Source organism: Dipodomys merriami, unplaced genomic scaffold (assembly GCF_024711535.1).
Source record: "Dipodomys merriami isolate MVZ:Mamm:240054 unplaced genomic scaffold, mDipMer1.0.p SCAF_17, whole genome shotgun sequence".
NCBI classification, from domain to species: Eukaryota; Metazoa; Chordata; class Mammalia; order Rodentia; family Heteromyidae; genus Dipodomys; species Dipodomys merriami.
Window position 1 is genome coordinate 18,913,333 of NW_027203048.1, and position 21,520 is coordinate 18,934,852.

Here is a 21,520-nt window from a genome sequence, read left to right on the forward strand (position 1 = left end):
AAGTGGCGCTGTTGCTCAAGTGTAGAGTGCTAGCCTTGAGCAAAAAGAAGCTCAGGGACAGTGCCCAGGCCCTGAGTTCAAGCCTTAGGACTGTCCAAGAAAAAAAAGACATACCTTTCTATTACAAGACTCAATAATTCTTGAGGTTTACAAAAGGATCGGTATGTTGTAAGAAATGTCCGAACAAAATTGGGATCTAAGGAGAAAAAGGAAAGATATATTAGTCTTTAAATCTGATTGGTTAAAACTTTATCAACATTTTCGAGATCAAATAGTCAATTTCAAAAGTCGTTATTACTTTAACATGTAGGAAACTTTGAACTTTGTAATGTACTACTGTTGGTTTTAGTGCTTCCTAAATCAGTGGTAAAAATATTGATATTAAAATTTTACATCACCTATTTTTTGCATTCTGCATTCTCTAAGACCCAATCTTAAATTCATCGTTGGCTACAGGAATGCACAAACAAAAGCAAAGGTTGAGTACTGAACCTGGTTCACATCTGGGACCTGGATCTCAGAGCATCACCAGCTAGTTTATATCCCTAGTCAAAAGAAAGGCAACAGCATAGCCAATGCATATCCTGACATCCACATGGGAGGATTAACCATCTTCATTTCTTTAGTCATGTTATAGAGCATACCACTCGAAACTGGATCTGAAACTAGTTGATCAAGTTACATACTGTTTCTAAACTTTTAATTGCCAGAGGCCTTATTTATAACTGCTAAAACATGCTTACAAAGATTCTGTAAGCTATTAGAATTACCAACTGGATCAGAATTATACAAAATTGTTGTTTTGGTCCTGCTCCCAAATATTAATTCCTGTTTTTGTTTTTCAAGTAGTAACGATGAGAATTCAACCATAAAAGCAGGAGTCTCCAACTCTTTCCATGAAAGGACCTACTTTTCATTCATACCTCCATGAAGTAAAACAGGAGGCTCATTGAGTGAGATCACTTCTCCAGGCCTGGCCTACTCCCATCTCTCCTTGACAGTATTCTCCAAAGTTGTGGAGAAAGGCTGCTGTCATGAGCATAGGAGATGGCCTTCTGCATAACCAGGGGAAAAACATCTTCCCCTACTGGAAAAAAATAGTCATTCCCTTTTATAATTCAGTTTCACCAAGGTCTAAAAATAGTACTAAGAGGCTTTTTAAAAAGGAGGCAAGCCGGACGCTGGTGGCTCACGCCTGTAATCCTAGCTACTCAGGAGGCTGAGATCTGAGGATCATGGTGCAAAGCCAGCCCAGGCAGGAAAGTCCATGAGACTCTTATCTCCAATTAACCTCTAGAAAACCGGAAGTGACACTATGGCTCAAGTGGCAGAGTGCTAACCTTGAGCTGAAGAGCTGAAGCACAGCACCCAGGCCAAGTTCAAGCCCCATGACTGACCAAAAAAAAAAAGGAGGCAAAAGTTCATTAACTTGAATTGTTTGTGGGAACACTCTCCTACTTACAGTAGGGACTGTTGACTCAAATGGTACTTAAGGGGAGAAAATGCCTTTATTTTTGCCAAGCTATACAGACACTGTGGATCAAAAGTTTGTTAAGAAGTACATATCTTTCCTTGGTACATGATTTAGTAAAATCAGAATGTATTTTGAAATTTTCTGTTTGACTCTACCTGATTAAGAAGCACTCTAATTTTTCCCTTAAAATATTGTAACATACTTTTACCCCCAAGAGTAAAAAGGCAAATTCATGGATTTATTATGAAGCAGAAATCTATATCCAATCAACATGTGGTGGTCAAGACAATGAATCAATTTAAGAGACAAGTTAAGTTTAAAACTACAGTGATTTTTTTCAAGTTAAAGAAAAATTTGCCTAATAAATATATATTATTGTAGCCTAGGCTGGCCTCAACTTGAAATCCTCCTGCATCAGCCTCCCATATGGTAGGATTACAGATGTGTACCACCACATTTGGCTTAAAAGAATATAGTGGCTTTTAAATGTTCCATTTTCCTCTAGTTTTATACCTCTGAGCCTTGAGTGGGTTACTGAATAAAAGCAATTTAAATACATATAATTCCTTAATAATTTCCTTTCTGTTGGTATTTTATTGTTTGTCTTCAGTTCCAGAGTTCCTCAATTAAAGACTAATGTCTCAACCAGAAGAACAGATTTTAAAACAGAAGGCTGTACAAGATTTTAAAACAGAGATTTTTATCGTTCATCACAATCTTCCCTTTCAAGAATCTTCTTCCTGTTCTGCAGATCTATTTGTAAGGTGAGGCCACTCAAAACAGCATGTGTTTAGGAAGCAACAGCAGTGGCAACATAGGGACCCTCAGCTGTCACTGTAGAGAGAGCCCCTGCACTCAGTACAAAGGTCTCCGAGCATCCCCGATCTACACTCCACATTTAGGGTACGCCCATCCCCTCCTATGAAGGAGAGTGTATTTCAGTTGGAAGATTAAAAAACAACATCTAGAACTATCTCTTCTCAAATGCTATCTAAAGTCAGGCTAAAATGTTGTGGGCTATCAAAGGTACCTTGAAGTTGAAAACAAATAAAAGCAAAACGTATGTTTTAAGAAAACTGGACTTTTCATCTTCGTAAGCCACTTCAGCACTTTAGTAACTGATGATGACGCTGGGAAAGACAGGAATGCCTCAGTGCCACGTCAGCCCCTGATGGCTGCTATCTAATGTCCCCAAGAGCTTTCACCTGACTTTCTCACAGGATCTGTGAGATGAGAGAAGCAGGTGAAAAAGAACTAACATATCTATTGCCACACAGGGCAGTGGCAGAGCTGAAAGGATTCTTGACTTAGTGCTTGGTGCTCTTTTCTACTGTGACATGTCACCTCCCTGGGTTAAAGAGTTCCTTAGGAGCTGGGCCCGTAGCAAATAGAGTATTTCCTACATGTGAGGCCCTGGGGTTGGACCTGGGCCGAGCACCATAAAAGCGGGGAGGGCTAAAGATTTCCCCAGCTGTAAGATCTTAATATGCACAATTTATGCATGAGCTATATAATCACTATAGATTAGTTCAAATGCAGCTCTAATTGCTAATCTTCGTTAAAGGCACCAGAAGCTACTAAGAAATGAGCAATCACATTGTGATTTTGTAGTCTTGGTAAGTTTTCTTCCAGATTTTAGGAAGCAGCAGCTGTACCTTCCTGTATACTGTATTCTAAAGAGAGCTTCTGGCCATGAAACAACACTCCCACAAGCATCACTGGTGTAGTAGGGTCTAAAAATGACTCAAGTTTAAGCTATTTTTAGCTTTGTTGGAAGAGCAGACTTGCCAAAAGGGGGAAAATAAGGCAAGAAACTAGGCTACATATATCTCGGGCTAGTATTCTTTTTGAACCTAAAGAAAAAAAAAACCAAGGAATTAAATAATTTAACATTGAGAGAACACAGTTATATCTGAAATTTTGTACAGAAAAGCCCATTTACCTCTGAAGCTATTTTTGCTTCTACTACATTGATTTCTTCACTTCAGTGACTGCAACATATACCATGCCATATTAACCACTGGAAATCTTTACCTCACTGATGATGTAAAAAGCTAAGTAATTTGATACTAAAAAATACCCATCAATAAGGACAGGGTATGTGATCTTGTAAGAAAATTTGTGGTTCATGTCTAATTCTAGCTACTCTGGAGGCTGAGATTTTGGAGGATCATGGTTTGAGGACAGCTTAGGCAGGAAAGTTGCTTGTCCTGCAAAAGAGCAGGCATGGCTCAAGTCGTAGAGCACCAGCCTACCAAGCCTGAATGCCTGTGTTCAAACTCCAGTAATCCCCTCCCCGCCCCCACCAAAAAACCCTGAGTACCTACTTTAACAGGGAGTGATAAAAGCTTAGAAATACTTGTTTGGCTGTGGACAACCATCATCTACCTTTATTCTAACATGACGTTTCAGAAATTGAAGGCAGATACATAAAAAAAAGTCCAAGTTTGTCTTCAAAACACAAACATAAAAAGTCATAAAGAAAATAAAAAATATCTTAGATGTTCCCTTTCTGTTTATCAACTGTTCACAAAGGTTACTTGCAAACTTCTTCCTTAAATATGACTGACTCTCTAATGGACTTCTATATTATTGACAACAAAAACTTTCCTTGCAGTCTTTTTCTGCTTCAACATAGGCAACATGACTCTTCTTTTTGAATTCTCTCCCCCTGAACTAAGATTTCAACATGGTCACTAGCTTCTCTGCTTCTCTCTTCCCACTCTCTATACAAATACCTGCTAACCCTAAGCCTGGATAGATCCAGGCTGTTTCAAACAGAAGATGTAGTTATTGTTTTTCTGCTGGCTTTCTATAGTTGCCTCTGTCTCCTTCATTATAAAACCTTTGTTATTTTACTGCAGAATTATTCCAAAATTCTATGAATTCAGAATATATCTACATTCATGTTTAGAATGTTTAATGGTGAGGTGATAAAGTTAATCCTTGTGTCCCCATTTTGATTAGTACTTGACATTTTATATGGCAAGATTGATGAGACTGATAATGAATAATCCCCCCTCCCCAGTAGTTAATCAGGATGTCTGCTTATGTGATAATACTCCCTTTAATATAGCTGTTTAAAAGCTGCAAGAAACAATACACTCCCCAGCAAGGACTTACAAACAATCACTCTTGAATTCCTTAAAAAAGGAAACAGACGCTATGCTGACGCACAAACACTTAAAAAAAAAATCAGAGTTTAAAAATAGAGCAGCACTGCCCTATGGATCAAAAACTGTTCAAAAGATTTTTAAAAATTAAGTGCCTAAACAGAACTTACATAAGACACACATTCAAAATAAATTATTGTGGATTTTATATGTGAGTGCATGAAACAAAAGTCTTAAAATACTGTAAAGGAGTTTTTGAATACTTTAAAAATATATTCTAGTTTAAGTTTTCTTCAATTCCATCTTTGATAAAGGAGAAGTTTGCTATGCAAAGGAAGCTCTCTTTCCTCAAATTTCATATAAAAGTTTCCATTTCCAAATAATGTCAGTTCTGGAATCTATTATCTTTACCAAAGAGACATCTCATTTTTCTAAAATAGAACTGGATACACCAGCAAGCATTGTCTACTTACATTGTCAGGTTTCAATAATGAACTTGTATATTACTGCCTACAACAACTTTATGAAATAAACTTCCTATTCCCAATGCCTTTCCTTGGGCACATTGCTTATTCAAAGTAAGGAAATAGTCTCTTCATATTACTGCCAGATTTAGAATAACCCAACTGGGTAATTCTCCACCCCACCCTACCCCTAGCATTTGGGAATAAATCCCAAAGCTCTGATATACTCAGTGAATATAGTTCAGAAACACTGGAGCAAAAAGTCCAATGTAATTAAATTCCACAAAAGCTCTATTGTACCCTTTACACAAGTAAATAATTTTTTAGTTCACCTAAATTGAACTTTTTTTAGAATAAAATTAAGTTTTCTTTTTTAGAATAAATGACAGCAATAGATTAATGACTGTGTTATACCAAAACATAGAATGGGCCAGGTGTGTGGCATATACCTAAAACTTGGGAAGCGGAGGCAGGAGAATCATTGAGTTTGAGACAGCCTTTGCTACATAAGCAAGATCCTGTCTTAATAAGTAGAAATAGAATAAAACAATAATGAAATGACACGTCTGGGAGCGTAAGTCAGTGATAGAATGCTTATCTAGCACAAGGCATTATACTCCACTGCCAGCATTTTGAGTAAGCTAGACAGAGAGATCTAACACATTAAAATCTATGCATTACAATGGCAGTTTATCTAGTCAGCTGTTTCAAGAATATCTGAATTTTATTAACTATTTAAAGATGAAATGAACACATTTATATTAGGCATTCGTAATTCCTTTTACTTTTATCATTCTCTACATAACTTTTTAAAATTATATTCTAAAATGAAAAAAATTCCCTTTGAGTCAGCATAATAGGGTGTGAAGTACTCTACAGAGTAAGAGATCTGGTTTCTTCAACAAATTTCTGGAACTAAAAATTTCTAGCAAATCATATAATCTTCAGGGATCTTGGTTTTTTCTATAAAGTGAGGGCTTGGACGTCTATCCTAGCATTAGAGATTTACAGACTCCTCCTTTTGTAAATTATTGTTTAATGCCTTGAGGAATCAATTTGGCTGAAGCCATAATTAAGTCTCTCCTTTAAGCAAGGTTAAACCAGTTTCTCTCCTGTTTGATTTTTTTTTTTTTGCAATGTCTTACCAACCTATAATAATCTAAATAACACATCTACGTCTTGTCCTACACCACTAGCTATTAAATTTTCCCATGTATTGTATACAACGACTTTTATTATAATTCTATAGTAAAAATGCTCAAGTTAAATGCTAGCTTTTGTTTCAAGTGTAAGCCATAGCCTGTACTGCATATTCTTCAATAAAAATACTTATTAAACAAATACTCATGCCAAAATTCCTAGTTTATTAAAGCTGAAGAAAGGTAAAAGTAGACCAGTTCTTAAAACAATGAAAACTGGATTTGTTATTATCATAATCAGACACAAAACGATTTCAGCTGGAGAGGACCTTAAAAATAATTGGTGACCAGGCACCAGTGGCTCACATCTGCAATCCTAGTTCCTCAGGAAGCCACCAAAAAGCTGGAAGTGGAGCTATGACTCAAGTGGTAGAGTGCTAGCTAAAACAGCACCCAGACTCCAAGTTCAAGCCCCAGTACTGACACAAAATAACAACAGTAACAATAGATTTCATGTTTTCATAAGTTTATAGCTGGTCTATTAAAAACACATTCTATATTGCCAGTAATAAGTTCAGTGAGCAAGCCTTATAGAATGTCTCAACTAATAATAACACATTCACATTCTACAAATGACAGTTTGTGGCAAATTCCAGTTATAGTAGTAATATATTTGACATAAAATATTCCAATAAATTTCAAAGGAACACTGACAAAATGAGCCATAGGTTAGGGGCTCATTTGGTAAAGTACCCGCCTAACAAGCAAGAGGCCGAGTTCAAACCCCAGCTCTAGAGGCAGGGAAAAAAACAAAAACTGAGTCACAACACTTTTAAAACCAACTGACATTTTATTTTTCAGGACATTACTAGAAGGAACTTTTAAAACAAAGTTTGTCTTTCGTTTTATTTAATTTTTAGATCAGCAAAATGAACACACTGAATACAGAAATTTCTAAAAACTAAATAAAAAGTGAATTCTGGAATAGTTATCTTTTGCTACAGTCAATATGCCTTAGTGATGGCCCACTACTACCAAATGTGTGCTTCAAGAACCCAAACTACCTGTAAAGCTAGTATTGTTCCTCTAGAATAACTAGGAAAAAATCTATACCAGTAAGAGATCAAATAAACTAAAACCAAAAAAACCAAACTAAACATTAGCTTATTTATCCCAGTGACATGTACATATGAAACATTTTCTTTTATAAAGTAGTATAACAGATAAAAATACTACTTTAATTTTCCTTCTTTCAAGCCATGGAAGTAGTTCTGGTGTTTTTTTCCTAAGTCGAATGGAGAAACATTAAGTTCTAGTCATCTTAAATAGATAAATGAATGAATATATTTAAAACTAAGGAATATAGTGATAGAATTTAATCTTCACATTCAACTATTTAAGAATATAACTTTTAGTCACATTTGATTTGAAATCATGTAAATGTCTTTTTAATAAAAGCATTCTCTGAAAACAGGTTTACATCTATATTTATAAAGAGCTTTCACATCTAACATTTCATTAGTTCTAAAATACAGATGTAGCTGTTTGATGTTTAATACTTATAGATGAAAAATTAGTTGTAAGACATTAGAACACTGCCAAGTGAAGGTTCAAAAATCAAAGTTCAGTGCTCTTTCCACTCCACAACTCTCTGAAACTGGACAGTATCAGACTTCCTACTGCACAGAGATGTTGAAGATTGAAAAACAGATGATCATGTTACCTTATCACAAAAAATAAAATTACTTAAAATTATTTTATGCTCCTTATCTCTCAACCACTCTATTTGATCTCTAGGTGTTTAAACAGGTTTGTCTCTTAAAAACTGCTAAGGTGATAACTATTTTATTAAGTAACAGTAATACATTAAGAAAAATTAACCAGAAAATGGCTTGAAGGATTGTTTATAGACTCACAACTTAAATAGCCAACACACTTTTAGTGGTGGATGCATACTAAAATTTTGTACTTATTTTTATCATTATCAATAATGAAAAGAGAATAATAAGTGGAGAAATAGAAATACTTTTTAGATGTTAATGATCACTTATTACTAATGTTTGTTTGTTTCTGCTTTATAGTGGCACATTTAAGCCAAGAACCTCATTTTCTCATCTGTAACTCTGATGATAAGGCGAAGTAGAAACAAAAGTTTAGGAGCCAGTCTTTGTTGTTACTTTTCTATTTTAGACACAATAACCCAGACAGCAAAGACAATTAGCTTAAAGCAGGAAAACAACATTAACAGGCACTTCTTATTTCTTACCTGCATACATATGGTATGTAAGTCTTTCTATAAGTTTAATAACAGTTCCTGCTTTGATAATTGGAATTCCAGCCTTGGGCTGCATGTTCTCTTCAAATATAATATTCTCTTCAGAGTCAGGCTCTGCAAATCTATACACATCAGCACTAGGCAGCCTCATTTGCTCCTCCTTCTCTTCCTGTAGCATTGTTACATCAAGCATTCTTTCCAGTGTACTCCGATACTGTAAAGATATCAATGCTGCCATCCAATTGTTTTTCTCTTCAGCTGACTTGGCAGAAAATATAACACTATTTTCATCTTTTAGAATTATTTCAAAAGCATGCTTGTATTCATTGGTGTCATCTTTATCATTAATTTGTACCTTTCGCATAAAAAACTTTTCTTTAAGACGATATTCTGCATTGCTAGCACCAGGAAGTCTTGGCTGCCCGTGATTTGATTTACAGCAAATCATTAAGCCATCAAAGAGAAATATGTGTCTCTCATGTTTTGCTCCTACACGTGTAAGAGTTCCTTCCATTATAAATTCATTGCAACACTGTCCAATGTCTTTTCCCTCCCAACCATCAATATTCTTCTGAATCTCGTTCATTTTCTTGATTGCTAGTTGTTTCCCCTTCATTTGTTGACTATAAAAACGACACGCAGATTCACTGGGATAAAGGAAAAGACATATTAGTATATGGAGGAGAGTCTCTGGAGTTCATGTAGATAAAAGACAGGTAAAACTACACTGTAAAAAAATCACATTGATAAAGTGTTCATGAATTCGCCAAATACATTAGTGTTAACACCACTATAAAAATTTTTAAATTAAAGTCACAGATTTTTTTTTCAGTGCTCTAAAAAGAACAAAAATTACTAACAAAATTCAATCCTATAATTTCAGCTACAAAATGATTACTTCTACCTTGGCTACTAAATATTTAAAATGACAATATTAAAAAGTAGCCCAATATAGTTAAAAAAAAGAAATTTAAGAGATTAAAATTAATTTAGAAGTGTTTAAATAGACACGACCCAAAGCTAAAAGCATAGAGCACATACTATAATTAGAAAAGTGGCAGCGATGTTATTAGAATTAATGCCTCAAGTTACATAGTCCTAAAATAAAGGACACTACTAATTTTACTTCGACAAAACAATGATGCTGACATAAATCTACTGAATACATTGTGCTCTAGCTCTCCTTTAGCTTACCAGTTGGTTCTCAGGAGGTCTTGTCTGCGAGTATGCAAGGAAAATGCACAAATATGAAAGGTTTTTCAAACAATAACAAATTCTCTTGGCTTTGATGTCACTTCCTCTGAAAGACCAAGCTTGTCACTAAAACTATTTTCTTCATTGTTTACTTGGGTACGGAACTGGGATCCCTGATATTATACCACAATATTCAGAGTGCAAAGGGAGACATGTAAAAAGTGAGCATATTCACCTCAGTCTTCGTTTAGCAAGACTTTTAGAACATATTTTTTCCATACCACTTTGAACATTAAGCAAAGCTGTTATTGCTTGTTTCAAACATTCCTTGTCTTCTTGATCTTCACTCTTTTCTTCTAACTGCTGCAAGGCAAAAGGGACAATTCTGAACCAGAAGAACAGTCTTTGGATAAGATAATAAACCTATTTTATATATAAGTATAAATATGACATTCACTCAATACTTTCTACCACAATAATGTTAAATGTGTCATAAAATGTATTCTTTTAAAAGTGTTTTTGTGTATTTTCTTCATCTGTAGTAAGAGGTAACTAAATTTTCCACATTAAAAACCAAGAGGAACATGTTAAAAAGACATCCTACACCTTTGTGACAATCAGTAATATGCAGTTTCTCAACTTATGTATTACTGAAAAGAAACAAGAGGGCTGGGAATGGGGCTTAGTAGTAGAGTGCTTGCCTAGCATGCATGAAGCCCTGGTTCGACTCCTTAGTACCACATAAACAGAAAACGCCAGAAATGGCACTGTGGCTCAGGTTGTAAGGGTGCTAGCCTTGAGCAAAAGAACCTCAGGGCCTGAGTTCAAGCTCCAGGATTGGCACCAAAAAGAAAGGAGAGAGGGCTGGGAAGGTGGCTCAGTGGTAAAATGCTTGACTGCATGCATGAGGCCCTGGATTCAATTCCTCAGCACCACATAAGCAAAAAAGAAAAAAGCCGGAAGTGGAGCTGTGGCTCAAGTGGTAGAGCGCTAACCTTGAGCTGAAGAGCTGAGGGACAGGCCCAGAGTTCAGGCCCCACGACCGGACCCAAAAAAAAAAAAGAAAAAAGAAAAAGAAAAAGAAAAAGAAAAAGAGAGAGAGAGAGAGAGAGAGAGAGAGAGAGAGAGAGAGAGAGAGAGAGAGAGAGAGAGAGAGAGAGAGAAAGAAAAGAAAGAAAGAAAGAAAGAAAGTCAGACAGACAGACAGCCAGCAAGAGCAAGCCAGCTGGGCAACAGTGGCTCACGCCTGTAATCCTAGCTACTCAGGAGGCTGAGATCTGAAGATCACGGTTCAAAGCCAGCCCGGGCAGGAAAGTCTGTGAGACTCTGATCTCCAATAAACCACTAGAAAACCAAAAGTGGCACTGTGGCTCAAGCGGTAGAGTGCTCCTTTTGAGCTGAATCATTGAAGGACAGTGCCCAGGCCCAGAGTTCAAGCCCCATGACGAGAGAGAGAGAGAGAGAGAGAGAGAGAGAGAGAGAGAGAGAGAGAGAGAGAGAGAGAGAGAGAGAGAGAGAGAGAGAGAGAGAGAGAGAGAGAGAGAGAGAGAGAACAAGAGGCATAAACTGCCTTTTAACTATTACAGGACTTAGCATAGCACTAGACATATAAAGATTTTTTTAGGTGTAGAATTTGGTCTTAGGTCTCTGATCACTATATTATTACTGTTATAAATATAGGGATCAGGATTATTATTATATGGTAAGATAAATATACAATGTAGGATACACTATCATGAAAAGGGAAAAAAAAATTTCTGAGCCAGGCACTGGTGGCTCTCACCTGTAATCCTAGCTACGCAGGAAGCTGAGATCTGAGAATCACAGTTCAAAGCCAGCCCTGGCAGGAAAAGTCTGTGAGACTCTGATCTCCAATAAACCACCAGAAAACCAGAAGTGGCATTGTAGCTCAAGTGGTAGAGCACTTGCCTTGAGCTGAAGAGTTGAGTGACAGCGCCCAGGCCCAGAGTTCAAGCCCCACGACCGACCAAAAAAAAAAAAAAAATTGAGATGGGGTCTCATTGTTGCCCCCGCTAGCCTAGAACTTTTAGACTCAAGTGATCCTCCTGCTTCAGCAGGATTGGGACTAAAGACATATGCCATCAGAACTGACTCTACTCGTGTGTAACCTTAGGCAAGCTTCTTGATCTTATTTTTTTCTTTCTGAACAGAGATTTTTAAAAGCTTGCCAGGTCTCCTTTATAAGGCTGATGTTAAAAATCAAAGTGCTTTGTAAATGGTAACACACAATCTGAGTGTACATGTTTTCTTTGTAGCTCTATAGAATTAACATTAGTTTCATAAAGAACTCTTGATGGTATCTACATATTAAGATGTCAAGTAAAGCCAGGAATATCTATATTTATGAACCTCAAGTGCATTTTTAATTAGTAACAAATATCTATGTATGCCAGATTTAACAAGACCTAAGTGATCATTACTAATGACAAATATAGTAAGGTAGCTTTTTTTTTTTTTTGAGTCAGTACCAAAGCTTTAAACTTGGGGTCTTGCACTCTTACTTTGCTTTTTTGTTCACGGTTGGTGCTCTACCACTGAGCCACATCCCCAGTTTGGTATTTTGCTGGTTTACTGGAGATAAGTCTCTCAGATTTGTCTGACTTGGCTTCAAACCTCAATCCTCAGATTTCATCCTTCCCAGTAGATAAGGATTATAGATAGGTGTGAACCAGCACAAGCACAATAAGGCAGCTTTAAATTGAGTAGCATTTAATAGAAAGTATGAGTAATAATAACTAACAGTAGTTCAGTAACTTCCTAAACTTGCTTCTGATGAACATAAAAAAGTCAGAAAATAGTATTTTATCAATAGAATTTTCACCAACTATTTCAGAAAATCTACTTTATCACAAAGAAAAAGACCTGAAAAACAAAATGACAAAATATTCAAAGTAATTATGCTTCTTATATTTATTAAAAATGTACAATTATCAGGTGCCCAGGATTAAATGTCTAAAATCCCATCTCCTTAGGAGACTAAGAGATCTGAGAACTGTGGTTTGAAGCCAGTCCTGGCAGACTCTTATCTCATATAAACCAGGAAAAAGCTGTAGGTAGAGCTGAAGCTCAAATGGTAGATCACAGACTTGAATGAATAAGCTGAAGGACAGCACTCTGGGCTTAAGTTCAAGCCTCAAACCAGCTCTCTCTCAAATACACACACACACACACACACACACACACACACACACACACACACACACACACAGAGCAACAACAAAACCTACAGTTTCTATTATAGGTATTTACATAAGAAAAAAGTTCAGTCTCAATTATGTAAAATAAAGAAATTCTACATATTATTACAAAAATAAAAGGCTAATGTGATGTTTTCCAAAGCATAAAAAACTTAATAATATACATATTATACCAGGGCATGGAAGGTAACACCTATAATCCTAAGATACACAAGAGATGAAGATCAGGAGGATTGTGATTCAAGGCCAGCCTGGACAAAAATTCTAAGAGACCCCCATCTCAATCAAAAGCCAGACATGATAGCATGTAACTGTCATCCTAGCTCTGCAGGAAGCTGACATTGGGATCCAAGTTCCAGGCAATCCCAGGAAAAATACTGTTTATAAGAACCAACTGCAACAGAAAAAGCTGGGTGTGGTGGCAAGTCTAAATAGAAGGATCATGGTCCAAGCTAATCAGTGCAAAAAATTGAGACAATTTCAAAATAATGAGAGAAAAAGAACTGGATTCATGGGTCAAGTAGTAGAGTCTTCATCTAACAAGCATGAAACCCCAGCACCATCTACCTGCACGCACATGTGCACACACACACACACACACACACACACACACAAAATTCAAGGAGACTGATAGAAGGTAGGTCACTTTAATCAGTAGGCATTGTATACATAAATGTTGACATGTTGACATTAATTGGTAAGCAAGCTGAAGACTATGTTCCAAATAAATGCACTTTCCACCTGTACTATTCTGAACAATTTGCCTCTTGGGATAATTTTGTGAGACAAAATGTTACCACTAATATTTTCAAGTTTAGGCTTTAGGCAGAAGAAGAATCTAACATTAACAGCTATATACATTAAAAGAAAAGCAACTTGGGCTGGGATGTAGCTCAGTGACAAAGCACTTGCCTAGCAAGTGCAAGGTCCTAGGTTCAATCCCTAGTACCAAAAAAGAAAAGACAAAACAAAACAAAAGCCAGCTGAAATCAGGAGGCTGAAATCTGAGAACTGCAGTTCAAAGCCAGCCCTGGCAGGAAAGTCCGTGAGACTCTGATCTCCAATTAACCACCAGAAACAAGAGTGGAGCTATGGCTCAAAGTGGTAGAGCACTAGCCTTGAGCTGAAGAGCTCAGGGACAGTGCCTAGGCCCAGAGCTCAAGCCCCATGACTGACAAAAAAAAAGGAAAAAAAGCAGCTTAATGAAAGTACCACTGAAGAATATACTATTTCTCTGAGTTGAGACTACAATCACTCAAAAGTCCAGAGATACTTATATCAGTAAGATTTGACATTAACAGGTGGACTATTAAGCCTCTGATACATTATTCTTAATTTTTTATATTGCTAATTCTAACATATCAAATATCAACATATCAAATTCTAAAATATCAAATTCTAACACAAAGAATATAAAGATAAATCTGTTTAGATATGCATTTGATTTTCTATTCTAAAAACTGATTCAAGCTTGCCATTTATCTACCATTTAACTGTAGCATTCTGTGTACAGAATACTCTGGCATCTTAAAAATATTTTTAGTATTTTAAAAACCATACATCCAAGATGGGCACTGGTGGCTCACGCCTGTAATCTTAGCTACTCAGGAGGCTGAGATCTGAGGATCATAGTTTGATGCTAGCCCAAGCAGAAAAGTTCATGTGACTCTTATCTCCAGTAAACTACTTAGAAAAGGCCAGATATAGTGCTGTTGCTCAAGTGGTAAAGCACTAGCCTTGAGCACAAAAAAGGCTCAGGGACAGTGCCCAGGACCTGAGTTCAAGCCCCAAGACTGGAAAAAAACAAAAACAAATAATCTACACACACCCAAAGTTATTTCAGACTCAAAACTTTTCTGATGAAATAATTTTAGATGTCCATCATATCATTAGGTAAATATCTAAAATAAATTTCAGTATAAGATGACCTTTCTGATAAGCATTCTTTTCTTCTTTTAGTTAACAACTGATTTAAACTGGGCACTAGTATATAATAATAATTCAAGCTAACTGACATCAAAGGGGTGGTTTATTATTGCTACAAAAACAAAGCAGTAGCTAGTATGTAAATGAGACTAACAAAAAAGCATCCTGTGGTTATCAAAGCAATTATTTAATACCAAGTTTTCATGGGTGCCTACTTAATAGCATAGTACAATAACAGTAATTTAACTTTACAAATAGTTTTTTTAAAAAAATAGTTAAAAAATTACCACATCCTGGGGGGGGGGGGGAGGCTGGGAAGGGATGTGAAGGGTAAACAAAGGAGGAGGCTGCAATGCTTGATAAGAAATGTACTCATTATCTTGCCCATGTAATTGTAACCCCTCTGTTCACAAAAAATTAAAATTAAAATTAAAAAAATTACCACATCCTAAGATTACATTACCAAATGTGATCATAGTTAACCTCATCTAAAGTATCCTATTCTAGTCACAATAAAAACTTATATTCTCTACAATAAAACATTTCTATTTTCATAGAAAAAGAACCACTGAAGGCAGCTGCCGGTGGCTCACGCCTGTAATCATAGCTAATCAGGAGGCTAAGATCTGAGGATCATGGTTTGAAGACAGCCTGAGTAGGAAAGTCCATGAGACATATCTCCAAATAACCATCAGAAAACTGGAAGTGGCGCTGTGGCTCAAGTGGTACAGTGCTAGCCTTGAGCTGAATAGCTCAGGGACAGCACCCAGGTCCAGACTACAAGCCTCATAACTGATAAAAAAGAAAAGAAAAAGAGCCATTTGCATCAGTGACTTTTTGTAAGGAATTATATAATATACCAAACGCTTCTCTTTTGATTATCCTAGCCAGGCACCAGTGGCTCACACCTGTAATCCTAGTTACTCAGGAGGCTAAGACTTGAGGATTGAGGTTCAAAGCTATCTGGGACAGGAAAATTCTTGAGATTCTTATCTAAAACAACAACACAACAAAAGCCAGAAGTGTAGCTATGGCTCAGTAGTAGAGCACTAGCCTTGAGCACAAAAAGCTCAGTGACAGTGTACAGGCCCTGAATTCAAGCCATGGGACCAACAAGCGCGCGTGCACACACACACACACACAAACACAATCATCATCACCCTATAACTTCTTTGCACAATTAATACATGCTAATGAAAGAGAAAGGAAAAAATAAAAGATAATTTGTTGTTTTATTGTTTTGGGGGGGTTTTTTTGGTCAGTCCTGGAGCTTGAACTCCATTCCTGGGCACTGTCCCTAAGCTTTTGCCCAAGGATAGCACACTACCACTTGAGCCACAGTGCCACTTCTGGCCTTTTCTGTTTATGTGGTACTAAGGAATTGAACCCAGGGCTTCATGAATGCAAGGCCAGCACTCTACCACAAAGCCACATTCCCAGCCAATAAAATACAATTGGAACAAAAAATTCTGTATTATCAAAAATTTTAAATGGTATGCCATTTGCAGTCTGGAACAGATCACTAAGAGCTTTTTGCCAGGACTGGCCACAAAAAAAAAAAAAAAAAAAAAAAAAAGAAAGATTCTCAATTGGCAAGGGACAAGGGACAAGGCAACTCTGATTCATGAAAGGTTTTTTATTGTTGATCAAACATATTGTCCCTCCTTCACCATAGTCAAAACGAACCAGAAATAATAACTTCATAACTGTGGATATACCTGCTTCAATCATTGTATAAAGCATTACACAAGCAAATAAAAATCAATCAACTGAACTTTTATTTCTTTTTTTTTTTTTTTGTCGGTCGTGGGGCTTGAACTCCGGGCCTGGGCGCTGTCCTTCAGCTCTTCAGCTCAAGGCGAGCGCTCTACCACTTGAGCTACAGCGCCACTTCCAACTTTTATTTCTTCTCTACTAGTGTAGTCAAAGTAAGTTATAGGCACTTCTGTTAAGTTTCAACTCAACTTAAATTTTTAAAGATGGATATTTTAAAATATACATTCTTTGTGATTATAAAACTAAGATCTCTTTGAGTTTAGAAAGGGGTGCTGGCCAAAATACACAGTTAATAATTGATTTGGCTATTAATCCTTAGTCCTAAATATGTATCACGGCTATCTACAGAGGGTAGTGTCAAGATAGGCTGAAAGCAACTGTTAACTCAATACAGAAAGCAAGTTCCTATATTCCAAAATTATTAGAAAAATAATGGTATTAACATGTCTTCTTTTGTTTTTTTTATGGGGCTACTTTATTAAAAGAAAACAGAATATTACTTTGTACTACACTAATTACAGTTCATACAGACTAAAGGTTTCCCTTTTCCCTAATTTCAATGTATAACAAAAGAAAAGAAAAAGGTTCCCTTCAGTCCTTCTCAATATTTTGAATTGGTTTCAAATGAGGGATTTTTACTGGGTTTATGTAAACTCAGTTTCTAAAGCAAAGATCAGCAGTTTAACAGAGATACTTGCAAACCTGAGTCATGAAAATCAAGTGAATTGAATTTCTGTATTATTTTATCCTTATTCTCACATTGGATCCTTTACCTGAGTCCCTAAATCTACTCAGGTCCCCAAATGGAAATCTGGATACAAACATCCAATATTGTCATAAAACAATGACCCCTGCGCCGGGCGCTGGTGGCTCACACCTGTAATCCTAGCTACTCAGGAGGCTGAGATGTGAGGATCGAGGTTCAAAGCCAGCCCGGGCAGGAGAGACCGTGAGACTCCTATCTCCAATAAACCACCAGAAAACCGGAAGTGGCGCTGTAGCTCAAGTGGTAGAGCGCTTGCTTTGAGCTGAAGAGCTGAGGGACAGTGCCCAGGCCCAGAGTTCAAGCCCACGGCCAATTAAAAAAAAAAAAAAAAAAAAAAAAAAACAATGACCCCTGCATACAACTCCATAAAATGAAAAAGAAAAAAGAAAAAAAAAACTCCATAAAATGAAAATACTCAGTTTTAAAGATGAATAAAATATACTACTCTTTTGCATATTTACTTACAATTGCTTCTTAACTGGAATAAGAAAATGGGTGGGCTGGGAATGTGGCTTAGTAGTAGAGTGCTTGCCTAGCATGCATGAGGCCCTGGGTTCAATTCCTCAGTATCATATAAACAGAAAAAGCCAGAAGTCGCACTATGGCTCAAGTGGTAGAGTGTTAGCCTTAAGCAAAAGAAGCTCAGGGACAGTGCCCAGACCCTGAGTTCAAGCCCCAGGACTGGCAAAAGAAAAAAGAAAAAGAAAATGGGTCTATGTACATCAATGCTTTGCCTAATCATTTACAAATGGAGTGGCAAAAAAATTACAAAACCAGGAATGATAATTCATGTCTTTAATGCCAGCTACTGAGGAGGCAGAGGTAGAAGGCCTGGGTAAAAACACAAAGTCCTATCAAAACTAAAGTAGGACAGACTCAAGTGGGAAAATATTTCCTAGCAAGCACAGGCCCTGTATCAATCCTCAGAACAACAACAACAACAACAAAACCAAAAACAAAAAAGAACACATTTGTATATTTCATAAATACCACTAAAAGAGTTCTTACCTTCAGAAGTTCAAAGTAATGCAGACAGTGGTAAACAGGGGCTAGCAGTAGCCTGGGTAAAACATATTGAACAGCTTCTTTGAAACCTTCGCCTATTGACTGGAAAAGAAAGGGATTTAATTAATTAATTAATTTTTTGTCGGTCATGGGGCTTAAACTCTGGGCTTGGACACTATCCCTGCGCTCTTCAGCTCAAGGCGAGCACTCTACCACTTAAGCCACAGCACCACTTCGGTTTTATAGTGGTTAATTGGAGATAAGAGTCTCACGGACTTTTCTGCCTGGGCTGGCTCTGAACTGTGATCCTGAGATCTCAGCCTCCTCAGTAGCTAGGATTACAGGCATGAGCCACCGGTGCCCGCCTAATTTTTTTAAGTTAAAATTTTAAAACAGTTTCAGACATGTACAACTTGATTTGAAATTTACTATTCCTGCATTGGCATGGTAGCTCATGCCTGGAATCCTTGCAATTTTGGAGGTAGAGATTGGGAAGATTATGATTCTAGGCCAGCCAGAGCAAAATAGTTAATGAGACTCCTATTTTAACAAAAAAGACTGGATGTAGTATCACTCACCTATCATTCCAGCTACAATTGAAAGTATAAACAGGAGGTCAGCCCCAGCAAAGAGTGAGAAACTAGCTCAAAATAACCAGAGCAGCCATGCACTGGTGACACACGTCTATAATCTTAGCTACTAAGGAGGCTGAGATTTAAGGATTACGGTTTGAAGCCAGCCTGGGCAGAAAAGACTTTAAGACTCTTCAATTAACTATCAAAAAGCCACAATTGGAGTGGGATGCGAGTAGCTTACACCTGTAATCCTAACTACTCAGGAGGCTAAGATCTAAGGATCATAGTTCAAAGCCAGCCCAGGCAGAAAAGTCTGTGGGACTCATCTCCAATAAACTAGCCCCCAAAAACCAGAAGTGGAACTCCACCTCAAGTGGTAGAGCAAAATAAGTAGCTTGGAGTGAAATAGCTCAGGGATAGTGCCTAGGCCCTGAGTTCAAGCTCCCGGTACCGACACACACACACACACACACATATGCACACACGCACGCACACACACATGCACATACACCCCAGAGCGCGCGCACGCGCTCGCCACACACACACCACACACACACACAGGCCCTGAGTTCAAGCTCCTGGTACCGACACACACACACACACGCACGCACGCACACACACACACGCACCCCAGAGCGCGTGCGCACACACACACACACGCACCCCAGAGCGCGCACACACACACGCGCGCACACACGTGCGCGCACACACACACACACACACACACACACACACACACACACACACACACACACACACACACACACACACACACACACACACACACACACAGAGCAAAAAGCCTGGGTAGCAAGCATAAAGTTTGTGTTCAACCCCCAATATTGCCAGAAGAAGAAAAGACTATACCTGCAAATAAAGTGCTGCCCCAGGCTTTGATAACTGACTGAGGAAACGATCATGAAAACCTGGTCGTAAAATATCTCGAGCGTATGATTCATATGGATCAAATGCCAGTTCCTTAGAAAATAAAGGTAAAACATAAATAAGAACAAAAAATATGAGCATGACCAGGCCAGCACAATTATATTTCTTATAGTGCTCCTAAATGAATACGGTATACCTATATTAATTATAATTTTAACAGAATAAATCTAATATTCTCAAGTATGTCAATTCTTTCTTCCGAGTCATAGGACCATCATAGGAGCCATCTCATTAATGGATTCCAGTAGAGTTGCCATAAGAGTTTTGCCATAAGAGTTGCCATAAGAGTTGCTATGACAGTGTGCAGACTTACATCTGGAAAATAGTAACAAAGCTTAACTTGAACAATCAAATACAGATATCAGCAATTAGATAAAGGATAAGTCTTTAGAATACGGATGCTTAACATTTGTTTTCTCATAGTTTTTAATATTTCATATTCTGTAAACCAGAACTAACAATTTCTATATCTAAAATTCATTAATGACTGGGAGTGTGGTTCAGTGGTATAGTACCTGCTAACCAAGCGTAAGGAAGCACTGCTTCCCCAAATACATACATGTGCATATAGTTCATTGACACAGTTCTCATAACACTGCCAAAAAACTGAGAGAAAGAACAGAGGGAAAAGAAGAAATAGGAGAAAAGAGACAAGATAGATAGACTCATATCTCTAACTAACTAGCAAAAACCCAGAAGTGGAAGTCTGGTAGAGTGCCAGTTATTGAGTGAAAAAGCTGAGCACGAGCAAGAGCCCTGAGTCGAAGCCCCAGTATGAGAACAACAATGAGTCCAAGCCCCAGTATGAGAACAACAATGAGTCCAAGCCCCAGTATGAGAACAACAATGAGTCCAAGCCCCAGTATGAGAACAACAACAAGAATAAGAAAAAATAGGTGATTTGTTATTTTGCATGTTTTCAAATTTCACATATTATTATTTATATTTTAATATTCATTTTTCTGCAAATTGTCCTGTCAGTTACATTTAGGGCTTAAGATTTATCTATTCTGATGAACGCTGCTCTTCCATTTATTTAAAAATCCTTAGTAATATTCTACATTATGAATACATTACTGTTTTTTACTCTCTATTGAGTCACTGATAATCTCCCATATTATACAATTATAAAATTTTATAATTAACAAATATATCTTATTATATCCTATCTTATTATTCATATGTGCAAGTACATATCTTTAAAAGCACATTAACTGCTTCATTTTGTAATGCATATTGTTTCTTTGAGACACTGATTTCATTTCTTTTGAACATATACCTAGTAGTGAATTGTTGGGTCATATACCTCTATTGTGAGTGCCTACCCATAGTATATACAGGTTTGGTTTTCTTCCTTCTTTGAGTCTTTTTTGGGTATGTGCTGGTCCTGTAGCTTGAACTCAAGGCCTGGGGACTGTCCCTGAGCTTTTTTTGCTTAAGGCTAGTGCTCTATCATTGGTCATTCCAGCTTTTTTGAGGTTAATTGGAGAGTCTCACAGATTTTCCTTCTCAGACTGGCTTTGAACTGTGATCCTCAGATCTAAGCCTCCTGAGTAGCTAGGACTATAGGTGTGAGCTACAAGCTTTGAGAATCCTTTTTTTTTTTTTTTTTTGGTCGGTCGTGGGGCTTGAACTCTGGGCCTGGGCGCT

General features: G+C 37.3%; 1 protein-coding gene across 2 annotated transcripts in view; it reads right to left on the minus strand.

Annotated features, from left to right (window-relative positions):
* Positions 1–21,520, minus strand: part of Sos1 (SOS Ras/Rac guanine nucleotide exchange factor 1) — a 110,874-nt gene that overhangs the window by 31,973 nt on the left and 57,381 nt on the right. For both annotated transcript variants that reach the window (XM_070025425.1, XM_070025424.1), the window contains exons 7-11: positions 19,793–19,903; positions 18,354–18,452; positions 9,895–10,022; positions 8,457–9,112; positions 115–196 (exon numbers count right to left, since the gene is read on the minus strand). In XM_070025425.1, coding sequence (XP_069881526.1) covers positions 115–196; positions 8,457–9,112; positions 9,895–10,022; positions 18,354–18,452; positions 19,793–19,903 — 1,076 coding nt within the window. The remainder of the gene's footprint in view (positions 1–114; positions 197–8,456; positions 9,113–9,894; positions 10,023–18,353; positions 18,453–19,792; positions 19,904–21,520) is intronic.